Source organism: Pleurodeles waltl, chromosome 3_1 (genome assembly GCF_031143425.1).
Source record: "Pleurodeles waltl isolate 20211129_DDA chromosome 3_1, aPleWal1.hap1.20221129, whole genome shotgun sequence".
Taxonomy (NCBI): Eukaryota; Metazoa; Chordata; class Amphibia; order Caudata; family Salamandridae; genus Pleurodeles; species Pleurodeles waltl.
The window spans coordinates 156,671,773-156,688,601 of record NC_090440.1 but is presented as its reverse complement, the minus strand read 5'-3'; the positions used below and the strand labels follow the sequence as shown (position 1 = coordinate 156,688,601).

Genomic DNA, 16,829 nt, shown 5'->3' with positions numbered 1-16,829 from the left:
GAAATCTTTCCTTCTTTCGAGGCCTACCGCCTTCATGGTATCCACCTCGGTCTTCATGCGGGCCATCTCTTCGTCTGCATGGGCACCGAATAGAGAATTCCCGGCAAATGGGAGATTCAGGATACGTTGTTGTGCCTCCTGTTTCAAGCCAGTGAGCCTCAGCCAGGAAGATCTCCTCGCACAGATACCATGTGCGTACCCATGAGCCGCCAAATCCGCCCCATCCGCTGCCGCGCTGATAACTTGGTTAGATACCAGGCATCCTTCCTGTAGAATCTCTTGGAAATCTTGCCTGTCTTCTCTGGGCAGTTTTTCCGTAAATCTACTGAGGGAATCCCACAGAGAACGATCGTACCTGCCCAGGAGCGCAGACGCACTAGAGACCTTCATTGCTGAAGCCGCTGTCCCGCACATCTTTCTTCCCAGAGAGTCTAAATGCCTGCTCTCTTTATCCGGGGGTACTGTGGATGAAGATGCCACCGAGTGGGTCTTTCGGGCGGCAGCTATGATCACTGAGTCTGGTGGCGGATCCTTCCTAAGGAATAAAGGGTCTTGCTCTGGAGCCTTGTACTTTTTAAGAATCCGAGCCGGGGCAGACTTAAGCGAGGCTGGGGCCAGAAAAGTGTCCATGGTCGGCTGCAACAAACCAGGCACTAGAGGCAGCAACTTTTTCGACGCTGATCTCTGTTGTAGTGTCTCAAATATGATTGATGAGGAGGTAGATGGTTCTGGAACCTCTATATTGAGCTTCTGTGCTCCTCTTAGTAACACCTCGTTGAAAGTGGTTATGTCATCCACTGGTGAGACTCTAGCAGGTGGTGAATCTGTAAGAGTAGGTGAGTAACGCCTGACAGAAGAACCTGATGAAGACCAAGAGGGTGATCTTCTTGAGCGCGACCTGGATCTCCGTTGAGAGCGAGATCTGCTGCGGGACGCTGTAGCCGAGCGCCTAGTCCTCGCGGTCGGCTGTCGAGGAGCTGAACGAGCCCGTTCTGCCCCGGCTGTCGGCGATGGCGTTCTTGGCGGGGAGGCAGTGGGTGAATACGTTCGCGAATATTGCGAATCTGGGGAGGCCGCTGGTCTGTTGAGGCTCTCCAGCCATCTCGGAGATAGGTTGATGGGCGAGACATGCCCAGGAGATGCTCTTGACCGAGAAGAGTCGCTCGGTATGGAGACCACTGGAGACTGAGCCTTGTCTGGCGAGGGGCGATGTTCTGCTCCCTGTTGGACAGGTAGGACCTGCGTCGACGTCGATGGCTGTTTCGACGTCGAAGGACGCCCAGTCGGTTGGTCCTGCCTCGACGTTGATTGCCTCGACGTTGAGTGCCTTGACGTCGAACGGCGTTCCTTGGACCTCGACCTGCTCGCCGTCGTGTGCCTCGACGTGGAGCGATGGGAGGTTGACGGCGGATGTTTTCCGTGCCGTCGTGGAGATCTCGACGTCGTGTGTCCTGACGTCGGGGGGCGCACAGCCTTTGGCGGCGACCGGGCATGCCGGCGGTGGCTCGACGTCGATCGGCGGGCTGCCGTCGACGGAGACCTGCCCCTGCTCTGATGTTCCCTCGACGCCGTTCCCTTCGACGTCGGGTGTGTCGCCGTCGACGGCGATCTATGCCGGTGAGGCGGTGGTAGCGACGACGTCGACGGTGAACAAACAGGTATTTTCCTACCTGTCGACGTCGACCGGGCCATTCTCTCCTGAGAATGGCCTTCTGGATGCCTGGGGAGCGAGGAGGACGATGTTCTTTTCCTCTCCTGAAGCCCATGAAGTCGGATCTTCTCTCTGTCTTTCAGAGTCCTCCTAGACATGTTCTTACAGTACTGACAAGTGTCAGGGCAGTGACTCTGAGGCAGGCACACTATGCACAGAGAGTGGGGATCTGACTGGGCCTTCTTCTTCCCACAAGCAGGGCATTTGACAAAAAGAGAAGGCATTTTTCTGTCAGAAAAAACCTTCCCAGCTCAGACAAAGATGTTATTTGTCGAGTGAAAAGTGAAAAAACGCTTTTTTAAAGAATTTTTCTGAGGAAAACTCAGAAAAACTGAGAGCTCAATGCTCCAGGATCCTCTCAGAAGGAGCCGGAAAAAAGAACTAACCTAACTGTGAACCAACTGTCACCTTTCCTTCACCCCTGAGGCATGGTGGGATACTGGAGGTGCTCAGGGTCTTAAAGGCACAGTGCCAAAGTTTTTATGGTTCTCCTGTGTTAACCTACATGCAGCCTATTGGCTAAGAATGCTTCATTGTTTTTCAATGCAGTTTTCTCTATTTTTTCACTAGAGTTTGCTACTGCTTACTTCCCCAAGCCTAGTTTTAGGAGCTGGGGTACTTATTTATGCTCTATTGTAGTATTTAAAAAAAAAAAAATAAATAAAAAAAAAAAAAAAAAAAAAAAAAAAAACTTCATAGAAATAAAGCATTTTAGCCTGTTTTTTAACATGATAGCCTGCATGACTGTTTGTTACACATGTATAATGTGTATATATTTTATATATGCTCCGGGGTCCCCGCACAAGGGCGGGAATATTCAATGTTTATGACTATTGATGAGGATCCCCTGGAAGAGAACAGAGGTACTTACACCTTGTGTCAGGTCCAGTTATCCCTTATTAGCATAGAAGAGGTGTTTCTAGCAGCTTAGGCTGATAGAAGGTAGCTAGGGCAAAGCAGCTTAGGCTGAACTAGGAGACATGTAAAGCTCCTACTATACCACTGGTGTCATATACACAATATCATAAGAAAACACAATACACAGAAGTATTAAAAATAAAGGTACTTTATTTTTATGACAATATGCCAAAAGTATCTCAGTGAGTACCCTCAGTATGAGGATAAGTTATATACGCAAGATATATGTACACAAACCAAAATTATGCAGGTAATTGCAAGAAAATTAATGCAAGCAGTGTAAAGTTACAATAGATTGCAATAGGAGCACATAGGTATAGGGGCAACACAAACCATATACTCCAAAAGTGGAATGCGAACCACAAATGGACCCCAAACCTATGTGAGCTTGTAGAGGGTCGCTGGGACTGTAAGAAAACAGTGAGGGTTAGAAAAATAGCCCACCGCAAGACCCTGAAAAGTAGGTGTAAAGTGCACCTACTACCCCCAGAAAGCACAGAAGTTGTGATAGGGGGATTCTGCAGGAAGAACAAACACCAGCAATGCAACAACAGTGGATTTCCGGACCTGAGTACCTGTAAGACAAGCAGACCAAGTCCAATAGCCGCGACAGTGTCGAGAGTGGGCAGGAGCCCAGGAAATGCCAGCTGAGGGTGCAAGGAAGCTGCCACCGGTTGGAAGAAGCTTGGAGTTCTGCAAGAAAGAAGAGGACTAGGAACTTCCCCTTTGGAGGATGGATGTCCCACGTCGCGATGAAGCTTGCAGAGGTGTTCCCACGCAGAAAGACCTCAAACAAGCCTTGCTAGCTGCAAGGGTCGCAGTAGAGGTTTTTGGGTGCTGCTGTGGCCCAGGAGGGACCAGGATGTCGCCACTTGGAGGAGGAGACAGAGGGGGCGCCCAGCAAGTCAGGGAGCCCTCACAGAAGCAGGCAGCACCCGCAGAAGTACCTGAACAGGCACTTGGAAGAAGAGTGAACCAGAGTCCACGCGAAGTCACAAAAGGGAGTCCCACGACGCCAGAGGACAACTCAGAAGGTTGTGCACTGCAGGTTAGAGTGTCGGGGACCCAGGCTTGGCTGTGCATGAAGGAAATCCTGGAAGAGTGCACAGGAGCCGGAGCAGCTGCAAATCACGCGGTACCTAGCAATGCAGTCTAGCGTGGGGAGGCAAGGACTTACCTCCACCAAACTTGGACTAAAGAGTCACTGGACTGTGGGAGTCACTTGGACGGAGTTGCTGAGTTCCAGGGACCACGCTCGTCGTGCTGAGAGGGGACCCAGAGGACCAGTGATGCAGTCTTTCGGTGCCTGCGGTTGCACGGGGAAGATTCCGTCAACCCACGGGAGATTTCTTCAGAGCTCCTGGTGCAGAGAGGGGGCAGGCTACCCCCAGAGCATGCACCACCCGGAAACAGTCGAGAAAGCCGTCAGGATGAAGCGATACAAGGTTGCTAGTAGTCGTCTTGCTACTTTGTTGCGGTTTTGCAGGCGTCCTGAGCAGTCAGCGGTCAAACCCTTGGCAGAAGGTGAAGAGGGAGATGCAGAGGAACTCTGATGAGCTCTTGCATTCGTTATCTGAAGAATTCCCCAAAGCACAGACCCTAAATAGCCAGAAAAGGAGGTTTGGCTACCAAGGAAGGAGGATCGGCTACCAAGAGAGGTAAGAGCCTATCAGAAGGAGTCTCTGACGTCACCTGCTGGCACTGGCCACTCAGAGCAGTCCAGTGAGCCACAAACACCTCTGTTTCCAAGATGGCAGAGGTCTGGGATACCCTGGAGGAGCTCAGGGCACCTCCCCCGGGAGGTGCAGGTCAGGGGAGTGGTCACGCCCCTTTCCTTTGTCCAGTTTCGCGCCAGAGCAGGGCTGGGGGATCCCTGAACCGGTGTAGACTGGCATATGCAGAGATGGGCACCATCTGTGCCCATCAAAGCATTTCCAGAGGCTGGGGGAGGCTACTCCTCCCCAGCCCTCACACCTATTTCCAAAGGGAGAGGGTGTTACACCCTCTCTCAGAGGAAGTCCTTTGTTCTGCCTTCCTGGGCCAGGGCTGCCTGGACCCCAGGAGGGCAGAAACCTGTCTGAGGGGTTGGCAGCAGCAGCAGCTGCAGAGGAGACCCCGGAAAGGCAGTTTGGTAGTACCCGGGTTCTGTGCTAGAGACCCGGGGTATCATGGAATTGTCCCCCCAATGCCAGAATGGCATTGGGGGGACAATTCCATGATCTTAGACATGTTACATGGCCATGTTCGGAGTTACCATTGTGACGCTGTACATAGGTAGTGACCTATGTACAATGCACGCGTGTAATGGTGTCCCCGCACTCACAAAGTCCGGGGAATTTGCCCTGAACGATGTGGGGGCACCTTGGCTAGTGCCAGGGTGCACACACACTAAGTAACTTTGCACCCAAGCTTCACTAGGTGAAGGTTAGACATATAGGTGACTTATAAGTTACTTAAGTGCAGTAGTAAATAGCTGTGAAATAACATGGACGTTATTTCACTCAGGCTGCACTGGCAGGCCTGTGTAAGAATTGTCAGAGCTCCCTATGGGTGGCAAAAGAAATGCTGCAGCCCATAGGGATCTCCTGGAACCCCAATACCCTGGGTACCTCAGTACCATATACTAGGGAATTATATGGGTGTACAAGTATGCCAATGTGAATTGGTAAATTTAGTCACTAGCCTGTTCGTGACAAATTTGGAAAGCAGAGAGAGCATAACCACTGCGGTTCTGGTTAGCAGAGCCTCAGTGAGACAGTTAGGCATCACACAGGGAACACATACAGGGCACATACTTATGAGCACTGGGCCCTGCCTGGCAGGGTCCCAGTGACACATAGACTAAAACAACATATATACAGTGAAATATGGGGGTAACATGCCAGGCAAGATGGTACTTTCCTACATAGGTAAATACACAATTTAATTTCATCCTCTCTTGGGCAAGGTTTTCTGAGGCACGATTAAGCTAAACGGCCATGAAAGGGTCCAGCATAACTCCACTCCATCCCACATCCCCTAACACAGGAAGAACTCAGAAAAAATGTGAACAAGACATCTGGTATCCAAAGTGCCTAAGTACAAGTTCTCGTCTTATCAACCAACAATTGACTCAATAGTAAAGGTAGAAAGCAGTTCAGCACATATCAAAACGCACCAAGTTTTGGCAAAGGAAATATCTCGCTTTTATAATTTGAGTGTCAAGCTGTTAGATTTGTAGTAAAGTACTGTTTAAAAAAGCAAAATGGAAAACATTTCTAAGTACTGGAGGAAAGGCAAAAAATATCTTATGGTATCTCAAAACTGTACAGTGAATTTAATGTTTTTCATCTTTATAAACAGCTTATTTTTCAAACACTTTTCACTCAGGAAACTCCGGATAGATTTTGCCAAGGCCTAATTTACTTTTCACAGAATTCAGCCATTTGGTCCCCTTGGGCAGCCCAAGAAGCAGATTTATGAGCCTACAGGAATAGTTGAACATACAAAAAAGTGATGGGAGAAATGCTTGCAAATAGTCTAACCACTGTCAATCGCTCGGGTAGCATTCCAACAAATCGTTTTTTTGCCCACAATACCACCTCAGATTACACCGAGGCATATGCAAATTATCCTTGGACCAGTTCCACTAGAAACAGTCTAGCCTGAACTGTCAAGGCATCTCTGAACACAAAAACATGCAACTCAAGACCTCATGAAGCGTTGAAGGATAAAGAAAAAAATAAGTACCCTAAACATGAGAAGTGAAAGGATACAAGTCAGTCAATTAAAAGTATCGTAAAGAGGCTATGCTGCAGGGGAGGAATAAACAATAAGAAAGGCAAGCCATCAAATAAGAAGCAAGCAAATGAGTCACAATGAAGCCAACCAATGGGAAGCATTGGGAGGGCTGAAAGTTCACAGTAGGTCTTTCGCAAGCAGACAGCTTGGGCGGTCTGTTAGGGAAGACCTAAAAATGAGTTTGCACATCTGGGCATCTCTACAAAGCTGTTGCACCTCGTTCTTCAGAAGCATAGCCAGTATAACAAAGCTCCTCACTCGGTTTGCTTCTAAAACTCAATTTAGCCTAGTCAAGTACATAAAAGCACTATATACCAAGAGCATTCGTTCATGTCTGCTCTCAGTTTCCTAAAAACTCCAGTGCTCACATGGCATGTTCAACACAAATGCCCAGATGCTGCAAATTATAAACAACTTAACAAATAACAGACGATAAATTTAACAAACAAGAGACTATATTTCAATGTATATACGCCCTGACACTGAATACATCGGTATTACAAAGAAAAATAAATTAAGCAAATGCTAGATTTTCAGAACGATCATAATGCATCTCATCTGCAAACGGTTCTTAAGATAACATTTTAAGCTTTCATTACATAACACTGGTTCATTAATGGGAGGTAATACCGCTGGGAAAATACGGATACTCGGGGGTTCGATTTTCCCCAGTGTGGCATTGACAAATCATTTAGAGCTTGCAGGTCGGAATGGAGGCTATTGCTGTAAAACAACAACATTTTACGTTTCGCCTGCTAAAAGGTGTTCTGGGAACATCTGTCTGGTGTTTGCACATGGATGCAGGCATGCGTGTGCTCCTGAATTAGCACGTGATGGCGGTTCTTGTAATGAAGGGCGTCTAGTGGTAAACCCTAGAGTACTAGGATGAATACCTGAGTGGGGGCACGGGAGCTAGCCGAACAGAAAAGGCTTTACAGATTATACCGAAGGTTAGATTGATAAATGCTGTTCAAGAAGGTGAAAATACAAAAACTTTGATAGAAACTCTTGATGTGCTAACCATGAACGAAAATCATTTTATAGTGATACAGGAACACAGCAGGTAAGAGGACGCTCCTTATGTGTAGACATTTCCTTCAGTTTCACAAAATGTATACTAGAGCACTACAAATCAGGGACATGGAGAGGATGAGTTACAAAGCATACCACTTCTTCGTCGGACAGCTCTCTCCCTTGAATGCTGCTATTGTCTCGAACAGCGTTCTGGTGCCTCTTCCCTTTAATATGACTGAACAGGTAAACCTCGGATGAAATCTGAAATCAGAATAAAGCTGGAGCTTTCATTTGGCATCTATTTATTGCTACTAATTCATTACCAGACTCAAATGTCATCCACTCTTGGTAGCGACCCCGTGTTTGACAGAAGGTTTTGGAGCCACATACACACAAGTGAAAGCTTTGCCGCACAATCTAGTACCTAGAGAACTCTTTTTATGACTCAGAATAAATGTGGCACGTGTCGTGTGGTATGACGGGACTGCAGGATGCATTCTAAGAACAGAAGTGAGGGTGGGCAGGGTTGCTGCAGAGGCTAACGCTGCTACCAGGGATCTGAGGTAGGAGGGAGAGAACAGCCTCAATATACAGCAGGCGTTGACTCACCATGACGCTGCACAGGGTGCACTGCTTCTCTCGCTCGTACGGTGTGAGCTTGGGCGCATAGTCTGTGTTTGCATGTCTTCCGCTACTTAGCTCGGCAGCTTTTTCCTTCCGCTGTTCAATTTGCTCCATATGCCTTCGAATGCTTTCGTCGTGCTGGAAAGAAACCCACAGACACCACATTTAATGTACTCATAATATACCGGATAGTCTTAGAAGATGAGCATGAGAGTGTTTCCTCAGTGACCCTCTCGGGGTAGGTCTCAGGAGAGTTGCTAATAAAGAGCACATCTTTCTACTCCTATCCTCGAGATCCAGAGCAGAAGAATGAGAGCTGGCTTTGCCCAGAGGGGGCGGATTCTGCAGTGGATGCTACAGTTACTGACTCTTGTCTGGTGCCACGACTAAACACTTCACACTTGTGTATAAAACACCTGCGTAACGGAGGACACTACCCACCACATCTGGCCTTGATCTGGGGTCTGCCACAAACAGAACCCCATAGAAATCGGAACCAGAAATACGCCACAGATGTATTGATGGATTACAGAATCGGATCTAGTCCACAGCTGTATGATTCCATTTATTTATAACACAAACATGTTGTGAATCTTCTTAGGTGAAATAACGGACTCCAGCAGCGTGGTCTCAACTGGTAAATTCAATTTATTCCAATACATAAAAAAAAACCCGGCCGCAGCACACAGACCAGTTACTTCCTCGCCTCCGGTCTGCTCTCCAACCGTCTCCTCGCACTCCCCAACATTCCTCCCTCACATTCCTTTGTTCTCCGGCTCGCGCTAACCAGCGCGAGCCCGACAACAACATAAACAATACAACACATCTTTCCCCTTACACTAAAAATATATATATATTTTTTTCCATATATATCAAGTATAAACAGCATCATTACTTATTCCAACAATACCCCACAATGTCTAATGACTACAAAATCCTATCTTAACTATTTAATTGTATAATGAATTTGGACTTAGTTGCATACATATTCTCTTAACTTTCGTGGTCTTGTGATTTCCCTGCCACACCTACTAAATCTACTCTCTAAGCTTGTCATACCTTCTTCTTGAACATTCCTTTTTCTTTTTTCTGTTACCTCATCACTTCGCATAGAAACTCCGTTGCCTCCAACCACCTGCGTCTCATTGGCATGTCGAACTGGAACCTCACATTGTGAGGACATGTCATTACTAACCTCATCATCCACAAACCATTTAGTTCCAATCATACTCTTCTTCCCCTCTCCTTTATATGGGGAAACCCTGCTTAAATGCCACACTTTTCCATCTTCAAGAAGCACTGCATTACACAAAATTTTCAAAACTTTCAAAGGAGGATAGTATTTACCCGCTCCATATTTTTTGAAACCTGGAACTTTCACCCTAACCAAATCACCTATTTGTATATTCACCATTTTGCACTTGTGTTTTATATCATAGTTTCCTTTTGAACGCGTCTGCGCCATTTTAATGTTGTTCCTAACACCTTCCACAGTCCAACCACTCTTCCTACCATCCTTCATCCAACCAATGTTATCCTTCCATAACGGAATTCTTCCCCTCATAATCTCGAAAGGACAGTGCCCCGTAGAATTACAAGGTGTGGTCCTGTATGACCAAACAGTTCTCCAAACTTCTTTTTCCCAACTTAGTTTTGCATTTACTGCCAGCTGTATGCTGTTCTTCAACACTCTGTTAAAGCACTCAACAGCACCGTTACCAGCCGGGTGATAATTGGACGTAGTTATGTGTTTAATGCCACACCTCGATAAAAAATTCTTAAACTTATCAGAAATGAATTGCGGTCCATTGTCCGTAACTACAGCTTTGGGGAAACCTTCTCTTAGGAAAACCATATCCAAAAAATTCACAATGGAACCAGAATCAACCTTGGTCATGATACTGATTTCAGGCCATTTAGAAAAATGATCATACATCACCACTATATATTTGCACTCACCATCTGCATGTATAGGACCAGCAATATCTAAACCAATTTTTTCCCAAGGCATATCAGGACACCTAATAGGAACTAGCGGTGGTCTAAATGTTGATAAAGTCTTCTCTGAATCATTGCATAAAAAACATTCTCTTACCATTCTTTCCACAGCCACATCTATTCCTGGCCACCAATACAATTGTTTAATTTTACTTTTTGTTTTGGATATACCTAGATGGCCGTCATGACACAAATCTAAAACCTTATTTCTAAGTACTTCAGGAGGTATTAATTTCCCATTACGCATTAACTTGTTCCCCTCAACAGACAATTCATCCTTCACCTCCCAAAATCGTCTGAAATTCTCATCCACATTTTTTTTATGAGGCCATCCTTCACACAACATGGTTCGAACATTGTTTAAAACTAGATCTTCCTCCACAGCCTTATCCCATTCATCATCAGTAATACCCTGAACATCTTGTACAATATCGGCTACCCAACAATCTTCCAAACCCGCCACACTATCTTTCGTATTAACAAGGGGCATCCTACTTAGGAAATCAGCAATTTTATTCTTGACCCCCGGCACATACCTCATACTTATAATCTAGTAATCTTATAGATAACCGAGCTATTCGTGGTGAAGCCTTGAACAAACCTTTAGTTGTTAAGACCTTGGTGAGTGGTTTATGGTCACTCCGCAAAATGACATTAGTACCCCAAACAAATGCCCTGAAATGTTCCAAGCCCCACAAACATGCAAGAGCTTCCCTCTCTATGACCGAATATTTTGCTTCAGCATCAGTTATCGAACGGGAAGCAAATGCAATTACGCATTCCTCATTATTCTCATTCATTTGTGAGAGTACAGCTCCCAACCCCTTACTACTAGCGTCCGTAGTAACAATGCTTTGCAAGTTTGGGTCAAATCCTTGTAGAGCAGGTGCCTGAATAATGTCTCTTAATTATTTCAAAAGCCCTTTCACACTCCACAGACCACTTGAATACACACCTATTCTTAAGCAATTGCCTAATGGGAAAAGTTTTTTGCGAAAAATTATGGACAAACTTGGCATAATACTCTGCCAAGCCTAAAAACGCCCTAACTTCATCCTTGTTTGTAGGTGCAGGTGATTTTTTAATGGCCTGTATTAAACTAGCTTTAGGTTGGATGCCATTACCACTAACTTCATGTCCCAAATATGTGACACTTCGCCTAGCAATTTTGCATTTGCTATATTCTGCAGTAAGTCCATTATCTTCCAACACCTGGAGAACTTTTCTAACTTTGGCATTGTGATTATCTCTCGTATCTCCCATAATTAATATGTCATCTTGAAAAAAAAATACATCACGCACCTTACAAAATAATTTATACATCAGCCTTTGAAACATAGCAGCCGCAGATGCCAACCCAAATGGCACCCTAATAAATTGATAACACCCAAATGGTGTAATAAACGCGGTCAATCTACGGCTTTCAGGATGCAAAGAAATCTGGTGATACGCTGAAGTCAAGTCGATTGTGGTAAACCATTCTTTACCTTTAGTAAGTGCTAACACTTCGCTGATCTTAGGTAATGGAAATTGATCTACCAAAATATTTTTATTGAGGTCCCTAAGATCCACACACAATCTTAACTTGCCATTGGAACGTCTCGCTACAACCAATGGCGAAATCCAATCGGATGATTCCACCTGCTCAATAATACCAGCTTGCAATAATTTGTCTAATTCTCCAGACACTTCGTCTCTAATACTTATGGGAATATTCCTGGCCTTGTGTATTACCGGTACAGCGTTATCCTGAAGTATGATTTTGTGTTGGAATTTTTTTAACATGCCTATAGTCCCCGAAAATACTCGTGGAAACAAATCCCTAATAGTTGCATCACTCATCTCACCACCCTGTATAACGGACACTGGTTCCAAGCTGTTTGGATCTAGGACTATTCCAAGCGCTCCCTGATCCCACCAGCCTAAAACCGAAGGTCCAGTCTTAGAATCATACAATTTGCATTCTGCCTTACGGTCTTTGAAAGAAAATAACAATTTCTTGTACCCTATCAACTGGATTGGCTCTCCAGTAAAACTTCTAGGAGAGATATCAGGACTGTCTAGAACCCCACCAATAACATGTTCAATTTTTTTTAACCAAACCAGTTCATTTACAATAGTATAAGGCGAACCAGAGTCAGCAGTGAAAGTGATAGTGATATCCCCAATAGAAATGTCGCATTTCGGGTTTTTCAGCGGAAAATCCAGTGTTGAAGATTCATGATCCTTTACATTGAGTACCCACATATTCCTGTCGTCACTGTCAGAGGAAGAAGCTGAGTCCGTTGCACTCTCTAAAAGTTTTATCGCCAAATCTTTTTTCCTCCTGCAAACTTTAACAAAATGACCACTGATGCCACAACCAGAACATTTCTGGTTCCTGGCAGGACAGTTTTTATCGTTGGCATAATGACCCATCAAACCACATCTAAAACATGTAACATTCTTTTTACTAAAATCCTTCTTGGTTTGCTTTTTATTTTTACTGGTGTCGTCTTTCTTTGAAAACTTGTCAGACCCATACTTAACCTCCCTAATATTGTTTACAAGAATGTCAGATCCAGGACACGTGTCATAATTTTTTTTACTCCCCTGTAGAACCGCTTTTGCACATCTTCCAGTCAGTTCTGCTTTTTTAACAACATCGATGACTTCCTGTAAAGACGACTCTCTTTTAGTCCATAAACAATCCTGTATATGCCGATTTGCTGCATGCATAACAATCTGATCCCTTATAAGTTCATCGTGCAAGACACCAAACCTACATGTTAAAGCCAAATTCTTTAAATCTGAAACATATTCCTCAATGGTTTCTTCCTTCTCCTGTTTCCTATGGTAAAATTTGTAACGATCAATACCAACGCAAACAGTAGGAGCATAGTATCTATCTAAATCTTCTAAAGCATGACAAAAAACATCACCATGCTCTCTATGCTTCTTTTCAATTCTATTGTAGGTTTTCAAACCAAGCGGTCCCAGACAATGTAATAGAATTTTCTTCTTTTTATCGGCAGAAAAATAATTTTCTTCATCACACGTAGAAATGTAATTTAAAAAATATTCCCGCCATTCTTGCCACTTTGTGGAATTATCACTAGATCCAGGTATGAAAGGTTGAGGTGGTGGTAAATTCAAATTACTTGAAGCCATAAGTAATTATGTTATGTCACTTAAACAAGTATAAATCCAAAAAAACCGAAGTTTGACAGAATAGCTGTCAGAGATTCTACACTGACATTGTAGCACAGTCTTACTTTATATACCAAATGCGCTGTACCACCCAAAATCGCACAGTGTTACGCAGCGTGCGGAGAACCTCTCTAGATGACCTGGCTAGCGTCTCCGTCTCCTTGGAGACGCTCGCGTCATGGTGCTCCGCTTCCGTGACGTTGACAAGGAAACGCACATTGAGCATGCGCGTCCGTAGATTAAAGGACGCTCGCGCTGCCTTGCTCGCGCCGCTCCGCTCGCCAAGGAACCACCAAACAAAATGAAACACGAAGAAAAAAAAATATAGGTCCTAAAGCAGCAGTCAAGTTCAGCAAGGCGGAGAGGAAACATCAATATGCGTGGAAGCCGGGGCTGCGCAACTCGTCGCCAAATTTGTTGTGAATCTTCTTAGGTGAAATAACGGACTCCAGCAGCGTGGTCTCAACTGGTAAATTCAATTTATTCCAATACATAAAAAAAAACCCGGCCGCAGCACACAGACCAGTTACTTCCTCGCCTCCGGTCTGCTCTCCAACCGTCTCCTCGCACTCCCCAACATTCCTCCCTCACATTCCTTTGTTCTCCGGCTCGTGCTAACCAGCGCGAGCCCGACAACAACATAAACAATACAACAAAACATACTTCAAAATGTGCTGTTAACAAGCACTCGTAGTACAAAATATGGGATAATAGTACTGGAGTACTCGCCTCTATCTGAAAGGCATAGGTCATGCAAAGAAAAAGCACTTTCTGAGATGCAGGAGTGCCTCTAGGAAGGCATCTTTCATGGTGAAGATCCTCCTATTTTCACCTTAGGAGAAAACTAGTGAAAAGTTGAGGTTGTAGCCCAGAAGTGCCATTAACAAGGAGACCCCCTGGAGAATCACCTAGAATATGAGCTCCATTTAAGGACCGCTTAATAGACTGAGAGCTACTTTATTTGTGGATGCAAAACATAACAGTGTGTTACGTATACAAGCAACAGTGGTGTTACTTGTATAAATCAGGACTAAAACGTCAACTCCTAGAGAAAAGCATTCAGGTCCAAAATACTAGCTCACTTACTAAAATGTTCTCATGTATCTTGGCAGATTGAGGATTAAATATGAAAAAACACACATAGAAACAGAGACCACTGCAGTTGAGAGTACAAAATGCGCTGTGTAAGTGCATAGGCCATTCAATAATTGATATCTATTGTGCGAGAGTGACAAGATGGCTCAGTGAGCTAAACGTCTGCCATTGACATCCCATGAACGGCAGGTCGCAAAATGTAATCCCCTCAAGGTCAACACAGGCTTCTATCTTTTCAAAGACAGTAGAGAGAGTACCATAAGCATGGAGAGCAGTAATAGCTACATTTACAGTGCTTGACCACATTAGAAGAGTAGTAATAAAGGTGATATAAAAAAAGTCTTATTACTAAATATTCAAAAATCATAGCCAGATGTATTTTTGACTTAAGCCTCAGTTACATCACTATTCTAAGACCAAAATAGGTAACATATTGATGGAGGTTTCAATAACATGACTATTTCATTCTATACTGTAATCGGTATTGTAGTCTGTTTGAGGTCTTTGTTTTCAAAGACTGGGAATCTTCAGAGCATCTAATTCAAATAATGAGGTTATCAATAGTACAGACAGAAAGAAGCCCAGAACGCATGCTTATGCATATCAAAAAAGCAGATTTTCCATTAGATTGTTGAGCAGCTGACTCCTGTTTGTTGCTCATGTGATCTCAGTGATAAGGCAGGCAACTATGTGGTTCTACTGCGCATCTTTCCTACCTGAGCCTTCTACCAGCTTTAGAAACCTGTATGTTAGACTCTTGAGGCTCAGATGCTCTTCACTGGGGCTCGGGTATGGAAGAAGGCAGATATGGCTTTTTATCTCAAAGTATTTTTAATGCACGGTGACATTCAAGTATTTATTTGTAGGTCTTTAACACGTGGCTGAGGTGTAGACTCACCGAGGCTAGGATGGATTCTAACTTGTCTCAAGTGGGCACTCTCTGGTGCATTAGTGAGGTGGACTACTTTAGGCACCTATATGATGCAACATGCTGCTCCTCTCCGTTCACACTAGAGGTTTGCGCAGTGGGTGGAGTTTACTACAGCGTAAAAGTAAGCAACCTTCAGAAAAGAGTCAGACGTAAATTGTCCTTTGTAAATTAATGGATTGAAAGAAAGAGTAAAAGTACAGAAATCAGGTTTCTATCTTGATCAATATTTCCTTGATCTAGGGGATTTCTAACAGCTTTGATCAGCTAATTATCATAAATAAAGGAAACAAGATAAATCAATTTTAGTGAAAATTTTCAGTGCCGACAGAGATCAAACGTTGCAAAATAATTGGCTACCAAAACCAGTGAAGCAGTAAGGGCCATGTTTTTCGTAAAATACACTTATACTTATGCCAACACAATGAAACAAGAATCGAGAAAGCAATTTCATGTGAAGGCGAACATATTCCTAGGCAGATCTTCTACTGTAATAGCACAGGTCTGCCTTGGCATCATAAGTGTGCAACCAGACAATAAAAGGAAATGTATTCTCTCAACTATGCCGAAAATAAAAAGTCCTAGAAAGTTCACCCAGCATTTATGGTCATACAACAAAACACACTGGCAGAATGAAGTTAAAAAGGTACAGGTCATGCATGCACTGACCACAGTCCATTTACATACAAGGCAGTATGTTGTCAATTAAATATAATTAATGCAGTTTTTTTCTAACAATGGACCAAAAAGATGAGTGTGAGAAAATGCTGACCCCAATGCTGGTGGGCAACTGAATGTGGGGCTTCCCAGAATTTGGATAATAGCAACATGGGACTCCCTGGTTCTCAAGCATGGCAAAATAGGGTCTCTGTTATGCACCAGATCCTTTGGGATATCAATTAGGAAGGAAGTTATTACATGCATTTCAAAGGGGCTGTTGGGCAACCACCATGCAGAAGATGATCATGCCAAAGTAAACAAGAAGTAAACACACTGCAGTAAAACCACTGCACACCTAAAGTCACAGTCACTCAAACAATGCTAAAGGCGATGTTTAACATGACACGTTTTGACATAGCTCATGCTCAGCTAAGCTTACAAAGCCTTAATACAGTCGAGATGGGCAATGACTAGAAATAAATGGCAAAAACACGTGGGATATAATTAGTCCTTCAGAAAGAAGAGGTGTAACCGTCCGTCAATTACTAGTGTGCATTATTAAAAAGTAAGCACTTAGTTGCTATGTGTGTCCTTAATACCTTAAGCTGAATCTTTTTCTGGAGCTCCTCCATTGCTTCTTGCTGAGCTGCAGTGAGTGCAGCCAGTCTTTCTTCTCGATCCCTGAAATAAGACAAAGTATAGATCATTTATCCAGTCAAGGAAAAACAATCAGAATTTCCAGTTTTCAGAAAACCAAACAATAATTCAGTCCAGTGTCAAGGTAGCCCAGTAAATTCAATACATCGAGTATGAAGATTGCTTGTGAGCAACAGTAGGAACATGGCACATCGAAAGCGGCTTCCTTCATATAGCACTGCAGTAACAAGGCAGCATTAATGTGACTTGCATGGC

At 44.1% G+C, this 16,829-nt stretch overlaps 1 protein-coding gene across 2 annotated transcripts in view; it reads right to left on the bottom strand.

Moving 5' to 3' along the window:
• SCAPER (S-phase cyclin A associated protein in the ER) overlaps positions 1–16,829 on the bottom strand; it is a 2,262,878-nt gene that overhangs the window by 1,236,954 nt on the left and 1,009,095 nt on the right. For both annotated transcript variants that reach the window (XM_069222023.1, XM_069222024.1), the window contains exons 19-21: positions 16,517–16,598; positions 8,033–8,185; positions 7,577–7,684 (exon numbers count right to left, since the gene is read on the bottom strand). In XM_069222023.1, the coding sequence (XP_069078124.1) occupies positions 7,577–7,684; positions 8,033–8,185; positions 16,517–16,598 (343 nt within the window). The remainder of the gene's footprint in view (positions 1–7,576; positions 7,685–8,032; positions 8,186–16,516; positions 16,599–16,829) is intronic.